Source organism: Poeciliopsis prolifica, unplaced genomic scaffold, assembly GCF_027474105.1.
Source record: "Poeciliopsis prolifica strain line A6 unplaced genomic scaffold, Auburn_PproV2 SCAFFOLD037, whole genome shotgun sequence".
In the NCBI taxonomy this organism is placed as follows: Eukaryota; Metazoa; Chordata; class Actinopteri; order Cyprinodontiformes; family Poeciliidae; genus Poeciliopsis; species Poeciliopsis prolifica.
In genome coordinates this window covers 3,475,583-3,498,097 of record NW_026562412.1, presented here as the reverse complement: position 1 = coordinate 3,498,097, position 22,515 = coordinate 3,475,583, and the positions used below count along the sequence as shown (strand labels likewise).

The 22,515-nt window shown below is 38.6% G+C and overlaps 1 protein-coding gene across 3 annotated transcripts in view; it reads left to right on the top strand.

The window, feature by feature from the left end:
* Window positions 1-22,515, top strand: part of rcan3 (regulator of calcineurin 3) — a 39,433-nt gene that overhangs the window by 1,754 nt on the left and 15,164 nt on the right. Inside the window, exon 1 of one of the 3 annotated variants that reach the window (XM_055053437.1) lies at window positions 15,200-15,651. The exons of the other annotated variants lie outside the window; for them this stretch is intronic. Coding sequence (XP_054909412.1) covers window positions 15,565-15,651 — 87 coding nt within the window. The 5' untranslated portion in view covers window positions 15,200-15,564. Of the gene's footprint in view, window positions 1-15,199; window positions 15,652-22,515 lie in introns of those variants that run through there. 3 annotated transcript variants of the gene reach the window in all.

The window sequence follows — 22,515 nt, the reverse complement described above, 5'->3', positions numbered from 1 at the left end:
TGTGTGTGTGTGTGTGTGTGTGTGTGTGTGTGTGTGTGTGTGTGTGTGTGTGTGTGTGTGTGCGCGTTTGTTTGAGTCAGTGCATCAATTTATTCATGTTTGAGTCATCTCTTCTGCTGTTTTAGTCGATCCAAGATTGAAAATCCCAGCAACACGTGCGTGGTGTTACTCAGAGCTTATGCTCCTGTCTCAAGCTGCCCTGCTGATCACATCGCATACACACACACACACACACCACAACACAACACACACACACCTGATGCTGCTGAAATTTATTTAGCAGGAGGCATGAATGCAGGTCAGCGGATTACAACTTGACTTGCACAGAATCACGAGCCACATTCAGGGCTTAATCCATCTGTCAGTGGATATCATTCCACCATCAGCCCAGGCTGCATGTTATTCATCCCCAATTATGTCTGTGCTGTAGATTTCTCTGCAGGCTTCATGTACAAACCCACGCACATGCATGTTGCAAACAGATTTCTGCCTCTCGAGGATGTTTTTATTTTTTTTTAATTTGGCATAGCTTGATCAAACTCCTGAAGCAGGAAGCTTCAGGATCATTGGATCCTGTTTTCTGGAGGAGGATGCAAAAGAAAATACTTGTAATTTTCTGCCCTCTAATCTAATTATGCTGTCCTGAGATTCATCATCCTTCCAGTTGGCATCCTTAAACCTCTTCTCTTTCCGTCAGGTCCATCTATCTCTCCAGCTCGCCTCCCGCATGACAGTATCTCTCGTTAACTTTCCTCCTCCTCTCCTTGATTGATCCACTTTTTGTTGAAATACAAAGCAGAGAGGCTAATTTTGGCTCTTGCACAGAATCCCTTTAACTGAATCACTCCTGCTTTGTGAGGTTGCTGTTTGTAGCCTGTTGCTCCCAGCCGTGGCGCCTTCTCTCCCAGTTCCCTCCACTTGTTTTGCCTTCTCACTTCATTACGATTCACGCTCTGGCTTTTAAGTGGAAATGACGCCCACACACACTTCAGATAGAAACATGTCAATGGAGAATGCTCTGTATGTTTCAGTCAAACAAGCTGCTCTAAAAATAGGACTTGAGACATTTATTCAAACTTAGTAAATCAGGACAGCAAGCAGGGATGAGAAATGCAAAAATCTTACAGAATATTTAGCTTCTAGTGCAAATATCTTGGAATAAGACTAAATGAACCGATTGCACTGGCAGATTATTTTACTTATAAAAAGAACATTTTCACATTTTGGGTGGAATAATCTGTCATTAGATCAATATAAAGGGATTACTGACTTAAAACAAGCTACTTTTCAGTTAGTTTTGTCTTATTTCAAGTATAATAAGACAAAACCAGTAGTTGGTAAGACTTAGTGTTTTTGCAGTTAAAACCAGACGTTTTCACGGTATAAACAAACACATGTACTTTATTTTTCTCTCATCTGAAGGTGAATCAGAGCAAGTTTTTCTTGTTTTTGGGGAAGGTAGAATCACCTGAGCCTCTTCCTGAGTGGTTTGACGGCTGGACATCCCCATCATGTCTGTGAACAAATCTCTCACTGGTATCTTGACTCGTTTATTTTGTTGTGTCAAACAAGAAAACAAGTTCCAGGAGTGACCAGGTTATTTAAGGCTTATTAACCTTAAATAACTTTCTCATCATCTGAGATAATAATCATCCTGTGCAAACTTTTGATTTTGAAGATGTTAAATAATAGATATGTGACATTTTCTCTCTTGGTCTAACTGACCTAAACAAGAGAGGTTTTGTCTGATTTAACTCCAGACAGCAAAAAAAAAAAAAAAGTTTTTTAAATGTTATCATTTCTAGTTTAAAGTGCAAAAGAACATAATGAAGATGTTTTTGGCTTCACATAAACCTTCTCAGAGACTTCAATGCGTTCCTGTTTGCTAAAACATGACATCTAGTCTGTTTCTTCTGTGATGAGCAAGAACATTGCAACCTACATATTTAGTTTGTTTTTTGTTGTTGTTGTCTTTGGGCTCTTGGCTGTCTTCCAACACAGACATTACCTTCTGTGTTTACTCTCAAAAGGCTGCATGCAGGCAGGAGGACGGCCTGTTTCTGTAATCACACTCTTTTAGAGGGAGGAAGCGAAGGGAGGAACAGGCGGAAGGAGAAAGTGCCCCTGCCTCTATCAGAAATTCTTTGCACACTTTGTGTAAAAGCCTTTCTGCTTCCTTTTGCTCTGGCACAGTTTTACTCTTTATTCCAGCTTTTTCTTCCCTTGACCTGCTTAAGCTGAAACAGAGACGCCCTTAAAGTGCTCTGTGTTCCAGATCCTGCATCATCCCAGTGATACACATGGGGCAATTGCTTATTTATCCATGAGCTCTTATGGTCAAAACAGAGCACTACACATGATAACTTGAATTATGACCGGGGACTTGATATTTTTTTTTTTCTTTCCTCTCCAACATTTTATATAAATGTTGTGGTTTCAGTTTTGTAATGTTTCAAAAGAGTCAAATATATGGATCTCTGCAGATTTTTGGAAAGTTTCTTTCACAAAAAGACATAATTTTAATTTATAGTTGATAGATGTGGGGGTTTTTTTGTGCTGATTTGTATTTTAACTAAAAGGTAAATTCATTGTCTGTCCAAAACTTTAAAAACCAGAAGTTTACCCATACTAGAAAAAAAAAAAAACATGCAAACTTTTCCCTGACTGTCTGAAGGTGAATCAGACTAAACCTCTTTTTTTATAGCTCAGATAATATTACCAAAATGATTTCTATTTGATAATGAGAGAAAGAGTTCTTTAGTGATTTATTTATTGATGTCTTTAAGATCTTAAAAGGCAGTATGGTGGCCTATAAACCTGACCAGGTTCCACTGGTTCTGTCAGGAGGAATGGACCAGAACTTCAGCAAATTATTACGAGACGTTTGTGGGAAAAAAAAACCCCAAAAGGTTTCATAGAAATCAAAGGCAGCGCTACAAAATACTGAGGAAATGAATGTAAACCGAGGGGAAAAATGAATGTCTATTTATTTAGTGTATGTAAACTACTGATTTCCTTTATATTTTATAATTAAACATTTAGGATTTACTGTGTTCCTTGTTTCCAACATAGGGCATCATCCCTGTAATGTATCGCTGCAGCCGGAGTTAATTCTGATTTGGACATGATGGATTTCCACAGTAAAAAGTAAGCAAGCGTGAGAGAAAAAAAAAGGTGTTTGGGCAGAGTAACAAGCCAAGGTGGTTTCTGTGTTTGCTGAGACGAAGGTCAGAGAAGCCATTATAAATCGTTCCATACAGTGCCGGTGTATATCAGGCCTAATCAGCGCTGAGCAAAGCTTTCAGTGCAGCTCCTGCTGCTCTCTGGCTGAACTTTGCTTTGTCCACAATCAGAGCAATCAACCAGCTGCAAGAGTTATGCAACATGAAGGTGTTGTTTTTTTTAATCCAACAGGCAATGAAAATCCAAAGTATTTCCAATTTAAAATCATATATATGTACTCTAGCAAAAGGAGAAAAAAGAAGCTGAATGGCTGAAGGAATAAAGGAGTTTGAGTGGCGGTTAGTGGCGCCCCCATAAGGTCATTAACACAAACTGAGCCCTAAGAACGTGATCAGGCTGTTTCAGAGTCAATTTATTCCTCCAAGCGGAGCTCAGGTCTAACATCTGGACTCCTGCAATCTTACTGCATACTTTGACTCTGCTGTCAAAGTATGCAGTAAAAACTATGGACATAAAAACCACCTGTTTTTATGTCCGACAGATAGTCCATGAAGTTCACCTTCCAGCTGGACAGCAACATTTAAAGACACGGCGAGAACGACTAATGTTTTACATCAAAACATTTTCATGTGTTGGAATGGCCTAGTCAATGTCCAGAACTGAGCTGTAATTTTGTTAGGAAGGATGGGGAAAAGTTTCAATTTGCAGATGGTAAAAGCATCTAAAAGCTTCTCAGCTGTGACTGTGCTGGTTCTAAAAACTGCAAAGCCCACTTTTCAGACTTTTATTTTGCAAAACTGGCCTTTCACTTCACTTTTACACTTTACAGCTGGATAATTCACAGTCACCGTTTGCTCTGTAAAGATTTTTCTCCTGATGTTTGCTGAATGCATGTGAGGAGCTGGACTGCTCTGGTGGAAGTTGTGATATCCAATGATGCAGCCTGCTGTACTTACAGTTATCGAGCAACACAGTAAAAAAAAAAAACTCTGGCACAGAATGTTCCTGAAACCTTGGGAACTAAAAATAGAAAGATAAAGGATGTGAACAGTGAGAAAGTGGCTGTGTGTGTGTGTGTGTGTGTGTGTGTGTGTGTGTGTGTGTGTGTGTGTGTGTGTGTGTGTGTGTGTGTGTGTGTGTGTGTGTGTGTGTGTGCATCTTATAAATGCATGTATGTGTGTGTGTGCGTGCACAGCAGTTGTGATATGTTTGGATGTGTGAGACTATAATCTATTTTTGGGTGTTGGTCCTTGGTGGGGGGAGAGCGGGTGCTTGGCGTACTGAAGGTCAGACATAATGCGGTGGAGAGTGAGCGAACGCCCCTGGCCTCCTGCTCCTGCAGCGGCCTGGATATTATTCTGGTGTGCTGAGCGACCCACTGCGCTTATTTTTCCTTTATTTGCTACATACAAGAAAGCAGAAAGCAATTTCAGCCAAGTTGACAGCAGTAGATGGAACAATGCGTCTAAACCGAGATGACAACCTTTTCTTTTTTTTTCTCGCTTGCAGCAGTACGATTAATAATGGTCATTATCTGCGGAGCATGAATCATTTTTTAATTAAAGATGTTTTGCTGAAGATAATTAAAGTGGTTAAAGCAAATGTTATCTCTAGTTTCGTCTATTAAGGTGAAACAATATTCACCTTAATCATGTGTATCAAACTATTCCAGCTTAATGAGTTTAGTTTGTAGAAGGGAAATTCTTGAACATTGGCCATAAAAAAAAAACACAACTGGAGGACAAGGTTACAGAACAGAGTCGAAATTAATTTTGCATGGATAAAATAAAACCAAGATAATTTTTTTCATTTTGAATTAATTCATGTCATTGTTTATTATTATTGGTGAATAAATTCTAATATTGTGAACAGAATTTGCATTTATAATTGTCAAGATAAAAACCAGTTATTGATTGTAAATTAAAAAAAAAACATTTAAGTATGAACAGAAATGTTTACATCAACAGATATCGGTTAATTTGAAAATGTGACTAAATCACACTTGTTTAAATAAGCGAAATCCTAAAGAAGTCCTTCCTACATTTCCTGTTATGTTATATTTTATAAATATGTCAAAGTTTAATCTGAGAAAACCATAATTTTCTGTTTATTCAGAAAATTATGTATGTCATACAGCTGACTCATGAAATACTTGAAATATAATGATGTGCTTCTTTTTTTTTAAATTCAGCAATTATGAATTTAAAAAGACAGTCAACTCTCATGATATAAGATTAAATTCAAGTTTTATTATCAATTAACTGCTATTAGATCAATAATGTCAATCAACTTTAGATTAACTCAGTAATCCATGACTTGCATTCCTGGTTTTTCTCAACTCAGGTAATCTTTGCCTGATATGAAAATTGCTTTGATGAGCTAAAATCTGTGACAAAACGGCAAAAACAGAAGAAACCTGTAAGTAAGCGAAAATCTTTTCCACAGCGTTATAGATTAGACTCAGGAAAAAGAGAAGAATAAAGCAAAGTTCAGCGCTGCATCAACAGTACGTCATGTAATGGATTTTAAATGTCAGCTGGACTCCGTGTCTCACGCTTGTTTATTTCCATTGGAAAAACACAAGTCTGCATAAAACAGGACGGGACTGAAAGCTTCAGCTTTGTTAGCATAGCCAAAATTATACTTAAGTAAGAGTAGCATTACTTCAACATATTTAAAATTTGTAAAAAGTAGCTAAGAAATTAGTCCAGAGTAAAAAAGGAGCTGAGAAAGTGATTAAATTATCATTTGATTTTTAAAAGTGACGCCATGAGATGGACCAAAATCTAAAGTTATGTTGAAGTGTTGGTATTTTAAAGATCAAAATGAAAATAATTTCTATAAATAATATAATTACAGAATAATAAAATCAGGCAAAAGATACAAAATCAGGAATTTAACAAAAACTACGGGTGTGTGTTCAGTGAAATTTTGACTAAAACAAGTTTGTTCTTTCAGTCGGCAGATACTTTATTCAAGTAAGAGTAAAAAGACTTTGTAGTAAAGTTACTCAAGTAAAATGTAGTAAAAAAAATACTCCTAAAGCAAATTTATTTTCAAAAAGTTACTCAACTAAATGTAACTAGTTGCCACCCAACTGAAATCCAAGGTCGATGTGCAACAATGGGAACGTAATAAAAATATCACCGTTTTGAAATGTCTCCTCTTTCACATCATTTTATTGGTTTCCTGCAGCTGTTTTCCACCCTCAAATCTTCATATTGCAACTTATTTTTAAGATATTATTTCTGTCTCTTTGATGTTTTGTTGTGACTGTTTTTCTTCAGGGCTGTTTTGGTTTAAAAAAAGGATGGTTTGTCTTTCATGGACCCACACTCCCACTGCATGCAAGAGGCTGATTATACAGCAGCAAGATTAAGGATGCTGCCTAAGCAACTGTGATGTTTGTTCTTTGTCATGCCTCTGTGATGCTATTTAAATCAAGATTATTTTGTGTTTCAGTCGGTCCTAAAAAAGAAAAATCTTCTGTGGGCGTGCTCAAAAATAGCACTACAATGAAACCATGAGCTCTTATTTAACAGATGCCAAGAATAAATGGACTCTAATGAATTGGGACATAAATGCAATCATCCAGTCCATGAAATTGAAAAATGTTGTGCTGGTGATTGCTTTTAGGCATGAAAGAGGAGAATTAAGGAGCTGAAATAAACCCACAGTGAACGACAGGTTGGCTTGTTTTTCTTCCTTCTGTTTTGGCTGTAGATTTGCTTTAAAGGCAAAGATATCTGGATATATTCTTCCAGTTTGTTGACTTTGATTATAGTTTCAGGTTTTGTTTAGTCACACCAGCTTGTTGCCGTTTTCTTTTTGTCACTGAGGTTGTTTTTCCAGACATGTTTATCAGGAGCGAGGTGTGGAGAGTGGCGTTTAAATCAATTTCTGCCACTTGTCTCGTACAGAAAAGAACTATTGATGGCGTAGTGATTTTTTTTCCCTTCTCTCTCTCTTCCCTCTTGTGTTTTTGCCATTGTCACTCTTCTTGGAGATGGAAAAACAGTCATGCGTGTCGCTGATTCAGTTTTTGTTCATTTCTGTCTCTCTACAAATCTTTCATTCATGTTATTTTCCTCCTTCGCCGTCATTTAAGTCACGTCTTTCCACAATGACTCACCGGATGTCAACTGTTGTTCTAATCTGATTGTCCTGCCCTTCCTTTGAATGCTTTGTATGCATTTTCATTTGTGTAAGAAAAAACATTTTCTATATTTGGAATTTTACATGTCTAAAATCACGACAACTGGATGCAGGCTGCATATGTTGGTCGCTTAGGTGTTGCATATTTATTATTTAAAAATGTTTCTATATTTAGAGACACAAGATGCAAACTTGTGTCTCTATACATGAAAACATTTTTAAATTTGCTCTAAAATATCTACTTCAGTTAAAATACCCCTGCTGTTTAAGTTCAGAGTATTATATTAATATCAATTGTTTTTATTAGCACTGTGGTTCAATCCAAAGAGAACAAAGTTTAAATAAGTGAAGCTTTAGCTGCATTTGTTTCAGTTACATGTGGAAGTTGCTGCTTAATTGGTATTTACTGTTCATTAGTGCCAAAGTTTTCACTTAGTCTGTAGACTATATTTTCCAAACTCATCAATTCCAAATGTAGATGTTTAATACTTTTCTCATCCTCTGGTAAAATTCTTCTTCTTTGTTTGCTTCCTTTGGAAAATGGGACACATTTCTCCGAGCTTTGGTGTCGTCTTGGAAACTCAGAGACGGCCTCAGGTCCTTTCACGTCCAACTTGCATTTCTTCTTTGTTGGTATTTGTTACTGTAGCTGCAGAGATGTTTGCATGCGGGTCGGAGAGTGTGCCTCAGCCTGTACAAAGATTTGACCTGATTTCTAAGCAAAGCAATCAGTGGGACCATCGGCACGTGTCAGTCTGTGATCCGCCCACCCCAACGCTCTCACAGCTATAAGGCAGCTCATCTCTGCAGCTCCTAAGCTGCTGGACCGAGTTAAAACGGCAACCAGCTGCTGGTGGCCCACCAGATGTGGGCTGTGAACCAGAAACATGCTACGCTGTCAGTTCCCATGTTTCAGCCGAGTTTGTGATGACAACATGGATGACAGATTTGTTTGTTCTGATCCAAAACCTTAAAAGTGCTTGAACTTTTTTATTATTCTGTCATGTTGCTACATAAACTTACTTTTTTTTTTTTGTTTGATGCACCAATTCATCTCTGGGAATAATTCAGAGACCGCTTTAAATGACCAGTTTCTCTGATTTTTACGCTTTATAGACTTATAAACGGACATTGTTCTTTTATTTTATGAGCTACTGACCAGCAGCAAATGAGAAACGCCCACAATAACAAAGAAGGTGCAGAGCTTTCAGACTTCAAATAATGCAAAGAAAACAAGTTTATATTGATTTAGAAACAGCAACACTAATGTTTTAACCCAGGAAGAGCTCAGAAATCAATATTTACATGCTGCATATTTTTTCTGGATGCTTTTGATGTAAGATGTAAGATTTTTGTTCACTTTTATTTGTTTCCTCAGCCTCGGTCAGATTGGATGGAAAGTGTCTGTGAACATCAAATTTTGAGCTTTTGCCAAAGATTTTTAGTTAAATCTACTTCTTAACATTTTAAAGCATTTTAGTGTATTATTATGCTTTGATGTAATCAGTCCTATATTTCTCCAAAACTGATCTTTCTTTTCTCTTTTTGCTTGAACCGAAAAAAATGACTCGGGCCATTACTTCAGGAAGGTGACTTTTTCTGAAATTAGATTCATTTTTAGGCCCTTAAATATGAATTAACCAGGAGAGTTTGAGGGAAAGTGTCTGTGAACTTCTTATTTATTTACCCTGAATCCAAATAATGGCATGTACATGATAAATAATATACATGACAAAACTAATAATTAACCAGGTGTTTTTGTGCAGCTGGACACAGAGCGTTTCTGTGTTTAGATGTGGTTGCTACATGATGCTAAAAAAAACTACATCAACATTTTTGACGTCCCATCCTCCAGCCGTCTGCTGAGAAATGCTTGAGGCTTTACAGCAGAGATTATCTCTCTTCGTTTGTCGTTTTCGGCTGGTGAATGAAGCTGGAAGTGTTCACGCTGACTCTTGCGCTCAACAGAAGAACACTGACGCCTTGTTTTTGTCTCTTTCTGTTCTGTTTTTCTCTACTTTTTAGTCCTTCTATGGCTGCGCAGCTCATCAACCCCGCACTTACTCACCTACGCTCTGTAGATGCGTCTCTCTGCCCCGTAGACATTCTTTTATCCTCCCATCCCTCTGTCTCCCCCTGGCTCCCTGTGCCTTTACTTGGCTGCTTGCTTTATAAATAGCTTGGCCTAGATTACAGCAGCTGCATTGGCGCTGGCACCGAGAGTTGGTTTGGCTGGGCCAAGTGAGGTAAGAAGAGGCTGGTATCAGAAAGCGCAGTTTCCTGTGTTTAGGTGTGTTTGGGTTCAGCCTCTTAAAGACCACAGGAAGCGCATACCTGCAGAGAGTCTCTGCCTTTATGCAGCTCTCTGACTCTGAATTTGGTTTTAAAGGTTATTGTGTTTGTTTTCTGCTCGTTTTTACAGAAACATTTGCATATTTGGCTTACTTGGGTTTTTTTTGTTGTTGATTTTCTCTGTTGAATAAAAAAATGCTTCATTGTTTCCCCTGATGCTTCATTCGACTTTGCGTGAATATGCATGTGTGTGAGCACCATGATGTTGCATAAATCAGAGCAGCATGATGATCCACTGCCCTGATTATTTTTCCCCCCTCCTCTGCAGAACCTCGCTACAGAATACAAATTCTGCTTGCATCTCATCCTTTGAGCGTCTCTGCTGCATTCCTGCTTTCTTATTCTCTCTTTGTGCGAGTCATGCATGCTGTAATACACACATTTCTACCATTTTTAAAGATGCATTCTTTATCTAAAGAGCATAAACTCACGCTGACCAAAGATTTTGATGAATACAACATATCTGTGGTGTGAATCTGTAGTGAATTTAGTAAAAAGACTCTTGCTTTAACGGCTTCACTTGTGGGTTAGCTACAGCTTAGGCAAATGGATTATACTTAAAGGAATGGTTCTATTTTAGAAAATGCACTTTAGGGGTGCTGCTGGTCAGTTTTGATTTCCCTTGGGCAGAAGCTCATTGTAAATGAAGTATTGGTGCCATCTTGTAGGTAATGCAAATTTGAAAGATAACTGCTAAATTTTGTTTACAATAAAATGTAAACAGTCTTCAAACATAAAGAAAATGGTTCTGTAGGTTCTTGCTTTAGTTTTACTTTTATTGTATGCATTCATTGTTTCCTGGATCATAATGATGCAGGTTTAGATAACAAGATGTTATTAATTCTGGGGGATCCCAGAGCAGCAGTGATCTACAGAGGACTCCTGGTATTTGTGGGATTTAGGAGCCACAACTTCCTGTACACAAAGGAGACATTTATAAAAACATTTATAACTCTCTATTTTGATAATTCAAACTCATACAATCTATAATACAATCTTCCTTATTTTTGTTCAATGGGTTACAGTCAATTAGCTCCATGCAAAAGGAAATGTGCTCCTGCTTTGGCTGCTGTGCAAACACCAGCTCATAAAATTAACATAAATTTGTTTAAGGGAAACACCAAGTTAGAAAAAGTTGCCAAGAAGTTTTTGTGCTAGGATGAGGTTGTTTTTCAGCCAAATCAAAAACTGTAATGGCAGCACTTTTTTGCATCACGCTGGTTTGTACACAACAGCAAATTACTTATTTGTAGACACTGACTTCCAGAGATCTCACATCATCCCTCAGCTTGTCAACAGCTGAGTTTATAAAGGGCTTGTTGCTTCAATACATGAATAATGTCCACTGTGGCTATGTAAACAAACTTATTCAGTGTGATTTTAATTTCTTATGCAATGGAAACACTGCAGTTGCAAATACATTTTCATATATATATATATATATATAATTTTTTTTTTTTTTTTTACAGTCACAGAATAAGGAAAAGGTTTAGCACACGTTTGTACTGGAAACTCAACAGCACTGCATCTAGATGATACTTTTTATATTTTAGATTTGCTCTATGAAAAAATCAGCAAATAGGCTAATTTTCCATGAATAATCTGAGGTTTTGTTGCACAGAAAAATCCATCAGGAATAGACAAATCAGCAAAAACACTTAACTGGGAATAAGTGGAGCTTCACTGTGTATTTCCTTCAGTCAGTTCTGGGTCTATCCTGGAGTCTTAAACTTAATTTTGTGGTCAGAATTCAGTCCGTGTTCCTACATTTGTTGATATAAGAATCTCATTCAAGCATTAACGGCATGCATACTCTACTTGAAATGCTGCAGAATGTCCTAAGAAGTCATAAGTCTTGTCTCTGGTTCGACAACCATTTAAGCTTTATTTCAAAGACATGAAACAATCACAATAAACTAAATGAAATGTGATTGTTCCCAGCTCAACATTACCTCCTCAGCATGCTTTTAGTGACACAAACTATTAGATAACGTCCTCAGAATGAAAATGCATCTATAGCTATCATGAATTTTACATGAAATAAAATGAGCCAGGATATTTCAAAATGACAAACACCATCCATGCGCCACACAAGGCATTGCATTCTACTTTACATTCCTCTGATCCGTTTTGTCGCACCTGATAAGAACAACGGATCACCCAGGATGATGAAGCACTTTTCTTTCTGTCTGGCGTCATTCTCAAAGTCCTGCTGGTTCTCCTCTTCTTCATTCACAATTCTTTGCACAAACAAAAGAACACTTCATGCCTCCTGTCTGCTGAACTGTTACAAGCTGTGTTAAGCTAGAAAATCAGGTCATGTTGTTCTTGTTTCTCCAAAAAAAAAAAAACTAAATAAAATTGAAGAAAAGCCTGTGAAAAATCCCACTGTTTGAAACCATAGTCAGTCCAATAGATCTGGTGTTTTGCATTTTTTTAGCCAATGTAAGAAGAAGTCAGACTGTGGAGAAAACCCGAGCAGGGCACTTTGTTTTCATGAAGCAACAGAGCTGTTCAGCCCTGCTGGTGTCCAGCAGATATAAATGAATCTGTCAGTTCCCGGGTTTCTGCACCTTTATACTGCAGTTCAACTTATTCACCAGGAGTTCGCCTCTGAATGGCACAAAAAACAAAAACAAAAGAATCATTTTAGAGTTGCCTGGTCAATGTCCAACTTTAAATCTGCTTGGGACGATGTGACAATAAATAAAACAGACAGCTGATGCTCAAACCCTCCACCAATGTGGCTCTAATAAAGATTGTGTGGCAAAAATTTCCTCCTGTGATTTAAGACTCTATGGCAATTGTTGCATTTTTAAGATTTTTTTTTTATAAATAAATTACTCAAAACTGCTTTTTGTGTTTACTCAGGTTATTGCTATATGATAATGAAGCTCATTTGAAACATAACTGCTCTTTGTGCCACAGGCTAAGCTGGACTGCACTGGATACAAATAAACAGGATAACTGAGGGTGTTTACTCAGATTGAGGACCAAAATTGCAACATTTATTACATTTTTAGCTGCTGCAGTTTGCTGTCACGCTCCTCTGTGCAAACCATCCAAACCATTTGAAAACATGTTCCCCTCCTTGCCTGTGGGGGCGCTAAACCAAGAACTGTTGCAGAAAAATGACACAAAAACCTAAAAAAAAATAGCCAGAGAACAAGTGCAACTTCCTCCTCTGCAAAATGTAAACAGAAATGGAGTCATTTCTCCCGCTAGCACTTGACACGCTAGCGATTGTTCTGGTTGTATTTACCCAGAATGCACTGTGCTATAGTCCGCTTAATGTATTGGGAACGACCTCCAGTTTGCTTGACGTTCACATATGGACTCGAACCGCACTGGAGTTCAACTTCAACCGATCCGAGATCTCCCCAAACAAATAGGATTTGATTAAACTGGACTAAAGATAGCTGATATAAAAGCAGCAATCTCACAGTTTTTATGCACCAGGAAGCTTTTCTTTCACTTAAGTTTCTCCAGACTTTGAATGTTTGTCCCTAACCTTTATAAAACTTTGTCCCTATATGACTTAAATAAATGATCAGAACCTTTGACGAGCTGGAGGTTTTATTATCCTCCAAAGAACAGAGAGGATTTGAAAGTAAAGATGACGCCTTCTCGCTGCTTTGTTACCTCTGAGCGCGTGATTAATGAGCTGTGAGAGGACTTTGGAAAGAATGTCTAAACCTGTCGCGTTACATCCACCGTGCTGCCTTTTCACAGCGCAGAGAATTGAAGAAATGAAAAGATTTCCTCTCAGGAGAGGAAGAATCTGATGGCGCTCTGCTTGTGGGGAGACGTGTCGCACTTCCTGATGTGTGTGGCCAGTTTTGCTGTTTACAGGCAGATTTTTCCAAACCGGAGTGACTGACGGATCGTCTGCTGGAGGCGTGTCACGGTCATTTGCACATATCTTCCTCATGTTCTGCGTCTGCTCAGTTTGGACGCTGCCTAACACACACAGAGACATAAATAACTCTAACCGCTTAGGGCCTCAATATTAATGGCTCATGGAGACTTAGCTGTCTCAGATGCTTGAGCAATTATTATTATCGTTATGAAATGAAGGGCTGGTAAGAGAGATGATCTCAGTGATGCAGAGGAGACATGGATTGTTATGCAGCTCTGTAATGGGTTTGGGAATTTGTGGAATGATTGTTCCTCCGCTGTATTGGAAACTCAGATTAACAGGATAATGAAGGGAACGCAGTTTATCTAAAATCAACAATCCAGCTACAGAAGAGCTTGAAAGATGTTCTTTCAAAGATTCCACCTCTGAATTATGACAGAGAGAAAATTCACACGCCTGTAATTTGGGTTTTGGTGTCATCAGCCACTTTTAGCATGCAGCACATTTACACGACTGCTGATTATTTTGTTTTTCTGAAACCTCAAGCTGTGTCAACTGCAGTTATAAAGTGTCACATGCGTTGTTATGCAATTGTGCCTTTACAGGGGAAAAAAACATTCATGAGGCTCAGCAGTTTTGACAACGTAGCTAAAGCTGTGGTTCAATATGATGACGTAAGACAAAAAAGTAACTGAAACTTAAAGTTTCTTTATGTAGAAAGGTGCAAATCTTATAGAGAAAAGTTGAATTCCTTTGTGTCCTTTTAATGTTTGGTTATGTTCAAACGCAACGTTTCATTTTTATTCTGTTTGCTTTACTGGATAAACATGTGAAATGACTCTAAAACACTATACCAAGGAAATTAGAGGAAGTTAAAGTTAAACGCTAACTTCAATTCAAATGATATTTGAAAGACAAACCTCAAACACCTGTTTAATTTTGACATTATAATTTACATGATCTATAATTTTCTTAGATATTGTGTATCTTGCTCTTTATTGTTTGTGTTTTATTTGTTCCTGCATGTTTATTGTTTTCTTGTTAGGAGGAAAACAGACAACTTGCAGAAAGGAAATCGATCTGCTGTGTAAACGTTTTTTGCCCCCTTCAAAATAAGAGCATTAATGTAAATCTTCTACCTGAAGAATTACTTTGTGCCTGAGTACTCTGGAAACAATTGCACACCACACTTTTCAGATTTTTTTTATTTCTAAAGACATTTTGTGTTTATTTTTGCATAAAATCCCGAAAGTGTAAAAAATTGGTTTATGGTTGCAACATGGCAAATTGGACACATTTCAAAGAGTGTGAATACTTTATTTTCAGTACTATGAGTATTACGGTAACACTAAGAAAGGTTTAAATAAAATTGCAAGTATAAAGTAGTATTACTGAAATAAATTCGTATTCAATTTTTATTTTAATATTCTCAAAATATTGTGGCATAATACTCAGATATTTACATATTTTCTTTCAGTTTCCTGCTTCAGAGTCCAAAATGTTTTTTTATTTTTATGTTTTTGGCAGATTGAAAGCTGATTGAAGGCAGCAGCCTCTCAGCCGTTTTATTTTGAAGCTGCGCCATTTCTTGATTTATTCCCTCAAATGTTTGCGCCACATTTCTGCGCGCGGCATAAAACGGCAATGATAACAAGTTGAAGCGGAAAAAACCGGACGGTGGGTTCTGCAGTGCGCCCTGCTCGGATCGTCGAGCAGCAAACAAGCTCGGTATCGTGGCGTAAACCCGGACTAACGTGAGGCTGGTGATGACGTCAATGTGGAGCCAGAACCGGGGGGAGAGGGGAGGGCCGGAGAGGGAGTGAGATCTGTCCGGCTGCTGCAGCATCACTCAGAGCGGCGCTTCAGTGCAGTGAGGAGTCCGGCTGCTGCAGCTCTCCGTGTCTCTGGACGCTACCTCAGCTCCTCCCGGAGGAGAGCGCTTTCTCTGCGACCCGCTGACAGGACCGAGCAGAGTTTTGGCTCCGTTGCGTTTTTCCTACCAACCACCCAGGGGAATGCCATCCATAAATATGAAACTGGAGATGGTGACCATCATCGCCTGCGAGGTAGACACCGAGGTGTTTACGTCAGACAAAATGCAGGTACGCTCCGCGTCCTACACATTAAATTGCTGAGTTTGCCCTTGCTTTGCGGCTGTGCACCAGCTGCTGCTGCTGCATGCTGCCCTATAGATGCATGCATGTCTTGGTGACGTTGAATGCAGCTCTTACCCCCCACCTACCCCCCCTCCAGACGAGGATTTTTATCAATGGGATCCGCAGCTCTCCAAGACGCACCGACGCCGCGCCCCCTGCACGGCGATGAATGAAACGAGAATACGGAGAGAGTTTGGTTCAATTCTCTGAATGCGGGAGCCGACGTGGCTTTGCGGGACGGGGGTCAGCGCTGGGAACTGGATGGATATGATATGGATAGTGGGATTTATGAAATACGCATTCAGTGGGGCCGGTTTTAGACGCAGTAGAAGACAGAAACACACACACACTCATTTCCTCCCCCCTCCTGTCTCTGCCCTCCCATCACAGCAGCATTGCAGGTGCACCACCAAAAAAGTGGCATTTAAAAGAGAGATTGTGCGAACTGCTGTATTATTTCACTAGCATTAATATAATCCATATTCATCTTTATGAATTGATTTGTTGTGAGGATTATCTAAACCTGAACAGCTTTAGCTGCAGCTATAATATTTAAATCGCAGAGAATTGCTTTCGTGCAAATACATTTTGCATTCATATTAACCAAATAATAATATATTTAAGCATTTAGAATGAGTCTCTCTGCCCTTGATGCCCCTGCAGATTGTGGTGTCATGGAAACCGAAGGAGCATGATTATGATACAGATGGAGAAAAAGGAAAATGTGGTTTAATTGCAATCAATGTCTTGATAAAAAATACAGCAGTTGCATGTTTTCCCATTGTCTCTAATCATAAATGGAAGATTAGAGAAGCAGCTGCAAGTGAAGCTGATTCTATGTGAATGTTTTAACCTCTGCAACATTCCACTTTATAGCTTTTTAATGCAACATATTACTCGCTGTAGATTACGTCAGTGCTCCAATTCAAATTCAGACCTCGGCCGCCTTGTTTGTCACTTTTCTGGCAGCTTGCATGTGCTTCTCCAGTTGGACACGTTCGCTTCTTCTGTTCAGAATGTCACGAGCTTGTTGTTCGATGGGACTGAAATTATCTGGAGTGCACAAACAATGGGTGCTGACCGCTCACTGTGCGTTCTCCCGTTGAGCCCGGCAGCTGCTGCGTTTCATTCCCAACTCTCATTACAGCTCCAGTCCTCTGCAGAGAGGCCGACGTGAAAGGCACCAATGAGACAGCGTGCATGTTTTTGTTTTTTCTTTTTTAAGACTGATCTGAGTCATTGTAGTCAGGATTGGCCTGAGAGGAGAGCGAGAATTAAAGAAAATGAAGTTAACTCAAGTTCCAGTGTTATTATTATCGTCACTAAACCTCCTGCTCATCCACCTGTTTCTGATTTAGCCCAAAAAGTCGAAGCCTGTGCACAATTAAAAGAGCAGACAGAGGGCTGACTTTCCAAAAGGCGTAAAGAACACCACTAATCCTGGTTTCTGCCACACAGTTGGCGATGGAGAGATCTTTGGAAGAGGACGGATTAAAACGGTGCACACTGGGATGATTGAGCTCACCTCGCCGTCAACCTGCTGTATTTTCTCATGATGTCAACCTATTTGATGCTCCTGTTTGGGCTACAGCTAACAATTATTGATACACATTGATTATATTGGATGACTAATTGACTAATCGAAAAACAAAATGGGAAGATTCTGCAGGTTAATTGCAATGAATTTTATATAAATTTATAAAAAGATGCAAATAAACAAATAGTTCAAATCTACTTTTAAATATGAACATAAACACTTCTAGAGCCTAAATGCTGTAATAGAAAAAAGTTTTTAGTAAATACTTATTTGAAGCAAAGAAGAATATACTTGTAACACCAACATGTGAAAAGCTCAGCTCTTTCTACTTAACATGAATATATTAAAGGGATAATCTGTTTAATCTGATTAATTGATTCGCAAAAGGTGATTAGTAGATTACATATCAACTAAAACTAGGCCTGTTAAAGCAAATTTAGCTGTTTTGAAACTATTTTTAAGTGATATAATGATAATAATGAAATGATTCTAATGAATATCTAACTCTGCAACTAGCATTTAAATATCCAAAATAAATAAAGAAAACAGAAACAATAAATAAAATAAATTATGCAGTTTCTGTAAACAGCATTGTCCATCAAAAAAGAAGCTAGTTGAGACCAAAACACCAGACTGAAGACTTTTACCGTCTAGTCTTTGGGAGGAAGAGAAAAGCTATAAAAATATTAAATCGTACAAATGGAAATTATTGAGTTAGTTTTCAATTTATTATGTGATTAATAGATTTATTTGCTACAGCCCTAATTAAGACCTTTAGCTAATTTGAACCAGGTGAAGCTAAAACTGTATAGTTCTGGCTTAATTACTGTTACTACAAATTGGACTCTTTTCAGAAAATTTGCCTTTTTGGAGTCCAGATATTCCAGTTAACGATTAGTCAATTACTTAATTAGTTGATTGATCGCAATTAATTCGATTAATCAGCTCTGTTCCTGTGTTCATCAATGTGATGGCTGAGGATGGACAATCCGACCCGGTCTGCTATATTTAGATCTTCCAGGGAAAAATTAGGACTTTGTTTGCTGAATGGAAGGAAAACAAAGAGCTGGGTTTAAAATTAGCAGAGATGCCTTGTGAGTGGCCACGGTTCTGTGGAGCCATTGTTTTGACACCGGTGAAGCGGCGTGGCTCAGTCCCTGCTGGTTACATCACCAACGAGTCGAACGGAGCGATTCTGGACTGAACAGGTTGTTTTTATGCAGTGACTCCAGAGCCGGTGGCACCAATCAGAAGAGCTTTTTTTCTTTCTGCTTTAGTGAAATCATAGCGGCGGCTCAGTTTGTTGTCGTGTTGAGTGAGACGGGTTCTGACGACGGAGGCCGTCATGTTTGTCACAACACTAATGTCACCTGGAAAATGTGCTGGTGTCAGCAGATGACGGCGCAGGACAAACTGTGAAGGTCACTGCATCTTGGCAGGCGCTGGATCTGTGATGGAGCACAGGCCACATGCATGTCGTTATGGTTATGGTTAAATCTAAATAAATTGACGTATCATGAAAAGGTAGATTAATACAAATAAAACGACAGTTGTAGCCCTTTTTATCATGGATACGTCTTGCAGCTCTGACTTCCTCTGCAGACTGCACCTTGCGCCTCCAAATTGTACTCTTGGCTTTGCCTCACAATCCTTTTAGGGCTCTTGAATTTTTGTTGGTGTATTTCTTCCCTCCACTCAACTTTCCAGTCAGATGTTTGGCACTTTGTGGACAGCAATCCTTTTTGGAAATCCCATTCTTCTGGAAGGTTTCGAAGGCAAGCAGACTTCCCCATGTTGTGTAAGCCATAACATAATATATTTCTGTTGTAAAATCATTTTAACAGAAAAATAAATGATTTAAATAGTGAATTAATCTAAATTGTGGTTACTTTTTGAATTGTCTTGTAGCAAATTAACTTTTATGATTTTTTTAATATTTCAGGGCAGACTTGCATATCTTAGTGTGGCTCTATAAAAAAACAATGAAATGTTTTTAATTATAAAGAAAATAAAGTAATTTTAGCATTTCTCTGCATTTATATGAAGCATTGCAATATTACAAATAACCTTTGGTAAATAAATGGCTTCAATATGTGCTTTGTATATTTAGTGGATAAGCTGCAGGTTGTTTTGCATATTTATGGAAAGGACTCACAAAATAATGTATTTTTTCTTTTGAAAGTTAGAACATGGTTCCAAATAGTGCTAAATTTAATTTGATATCTTTAATTTTCAAAATAAAACATTTAATTTAGTGCATGTTTATTAAATCTTTCTATTTTGCAGTTCTTTGAATGAAAAAAAGTTGCTTCCCCCTGCTTTAGATCCATTTATTGATTTGCATTCAATGTTTGTAAGGCTTTGGGTCCGTTACTGACAGATCATTTATTTATAACTCATTTATTGAAAACCACTGCAAGCATAAACAGCACAGCCATTTTCAGCTCCCACAAACTGAAGTTTTGTAGTAACACAGATGCAGTCAGATGCTCCACACTCACACACCTCAACCACAACAGTGAGTCAGCGAACTTACAGGCCGAGAAACATCTCTGTCAGCAAACACACACACACACACACACACACACACACACTCTCACACACACACACACGCACACACACACACAGCTCTTCACTCGGGAGAAAATTTCCGTCGACCGACCCGGGTCACTCTGTTTGTCCTGCAACCTGTCTGTCTTCTTTCATATGTCTGGCTTGTTCTCACAGTAATGATGTCACTTCAGACACAGAAGGAGGCATTTATTGACTTGTGTGCTGTTTGTTCAGCCAAACAGAAGGGATTTCTGCTGACATTTTTGATGCTTCTTTCCCCGTCTGTGCAGCTTTATATAAGATGACGCTGTCAGTCCTTTGATAGTTGCTCTATTTGATTTATTATAATGTTTTACCTTTTTAATGGAATCCATCCAAGCTAAGAAGTCTGTTCATTTTCAGTTTATAAACATATCAACATCATGACGCACAATGTTTACTTTGAAGCATGAATAGGAATATTATTCTTACAGTCTAATGAAAAAAACAATTGGCATCGATTGAAATCTGATTTCAGCTAAGACAAGCCAGATCTAATTAAAATTAAATTTAAAAACTACTTAATTTATCCTAAATGGAAATTAAATTCCCATTTAAGATAATTGTAACTCATTAAATTATCTCAAAAGAGTGATGCAGTAAGCAGACAGATTCTCCAGTAGCAGTCAATTTTGGAGTGTATCTTAAAGGCCTCTGACTGAAGACACTGTTGCTGTATGACATGCTAACAGCTAACATTCCTGGATGACAGCTGATCCACGTCATTTGCTTTTGCTGCTTCTTTCTAAATCTCCAGCTGACCGTCTGCATCCGTAAAGTGTCCAGTTTAACTCCTCTGGCTTTGAAACTTCATCTACTAATTGAGCTTTTGAGATGCTGATCAGCCGCTCCCAGTTTTAAAAACAAAATGTTGTTGTTTCGCATCGACTGCTCTACCAAAGTAAAAGACATAAAGGGAGAGCAGAAATCCTTCCGGCAGCACAGCATCTAAAATCAGAGGCTCGACAAAAAAAAACAAACAAAAAAAAAAAAAAGGATAAAAATTCACAATATGAACAAAACAGATTTCAAATTGTTACCATGATACAGTCTGGCATATTACTAGCAGTTAGGGCTGCTGCAATAAATCAATTAATTGCACAATAAATTAAAATGAGCTCAATAATTTCCAGATGAATGATCGACTGCTGTGCATCAATTAATCATAAAGCCTTTTTAAATGTTCGTAAAATTTCAAACCAGCCTTTAAAGCAGTATTTTGTCGGACCCTGACTAGCTGTTTGGCGTTTAGCAGGACAGAGCCGATGCGTACAGACGGTTGACGGTGTCGTGTTCGGCGCTGGAAGGAAACCAGATCCGGGTCTTGGCAGGGTTGAGCGATCCTGACTCTGAGCTCGGAGGCTCAGGTGTGCCCTCTCCTCTCGGTCCGGCCGCCGGGCAGGTGGAGACGGGGAGTTCATGTTGACCTGAAACCCTAGAGAAGCGTGGGACTCATGTGTCAGACAAAGGGTTGGATCCGCGTCCGTTAGGGTGACGTAGAACAAAAGGACCGTCTCCTGGATGGGGGGTCCAGTTACCATGTGACAAAAAGGCCTGCGCAGTAATCAGACAACTCTAGAAGGTCTTGCAATGGAAGATAGTTCTGTTTGTAACTCAACAAAAAAATGTGGAAGGAGGAAATTTCGTCACATGGTAACTGGAGTTTACTGGTCTTATTCTGCACAAACATGTTTGTAATGAAGCAAACTGTAAAGTAAAGATCACTACTGCCATTTTAAGTAGGGATCCATCAATAAATCAATCAGTTTTATCTCGATCAATCATGATCGATTAGGGCTGGACAATAAATCAATAACAATATCCATTGCAATATGTGATCTTGAACTATGATCTCGAACCACACACCATTCTGGGAGATGTTTTTCATGTTCATTAAATGCATCAAAACTGAACGAAATCCCACTTCAAAAACACATGAAGAAACTCCTTGGACTTCCAACACTTAGTTGGAGCCATTTTTCTCCCCTGATAGAAAATTAGTAAACTATGACTCATTATATTAACGTTATACTACGACTCAAATTACATTAAAACCAGTAGTCAGGCAGAAACGTCTTGAAAAGGAGGAGATTAGGCAGTGCGTATCCCTGTGTTCTTGGGTGAAACCTGTTCCTGTGGCATGCTCTTGCCTCGTCATGTGGTGTTGCGTAACACTTTGCATTAGCGTCCCTCTGAAGTGCATGGTTCTGCGTGGGAGCCTGCTTTCATACTTGTATGTTAAGCGTGTCAAAGGAGAAGGTTTGCGAGCATGTGTCCGTTCAACCCCACGCCTAAGTGCTGCAGAGGAGGAAAAGCTCCTGCCTCAATAAAATCCATAATGACCAAATTGGTGTTAAGAGGATTAATGTGTCCCCAAATGCCATAAACTGATCTGAAGCTCCCTAATGTGGAGCTGAAGGCCTGGAGGGAACGGCAGCAGCGCCGGCGTGTCGGCTCCTTATTCAACGTATTGATTCCACTGTAATAACACCTGCACTCTTTAGAGGCAGACTAACGTTTTTTTGTTGTTTTGTCATTCCCAGAGTTGTGTGAATATTTATTTCTAAATAGTAAGCCAGGGATGCAGGTATCAATCGTGTAAAGGTTATTCTAGCAGGTTTGCTTTGCTTAGAGGAGTTGATTTAATTTTCATTAAAAATTCAACATAGGTGGAGAGCTAA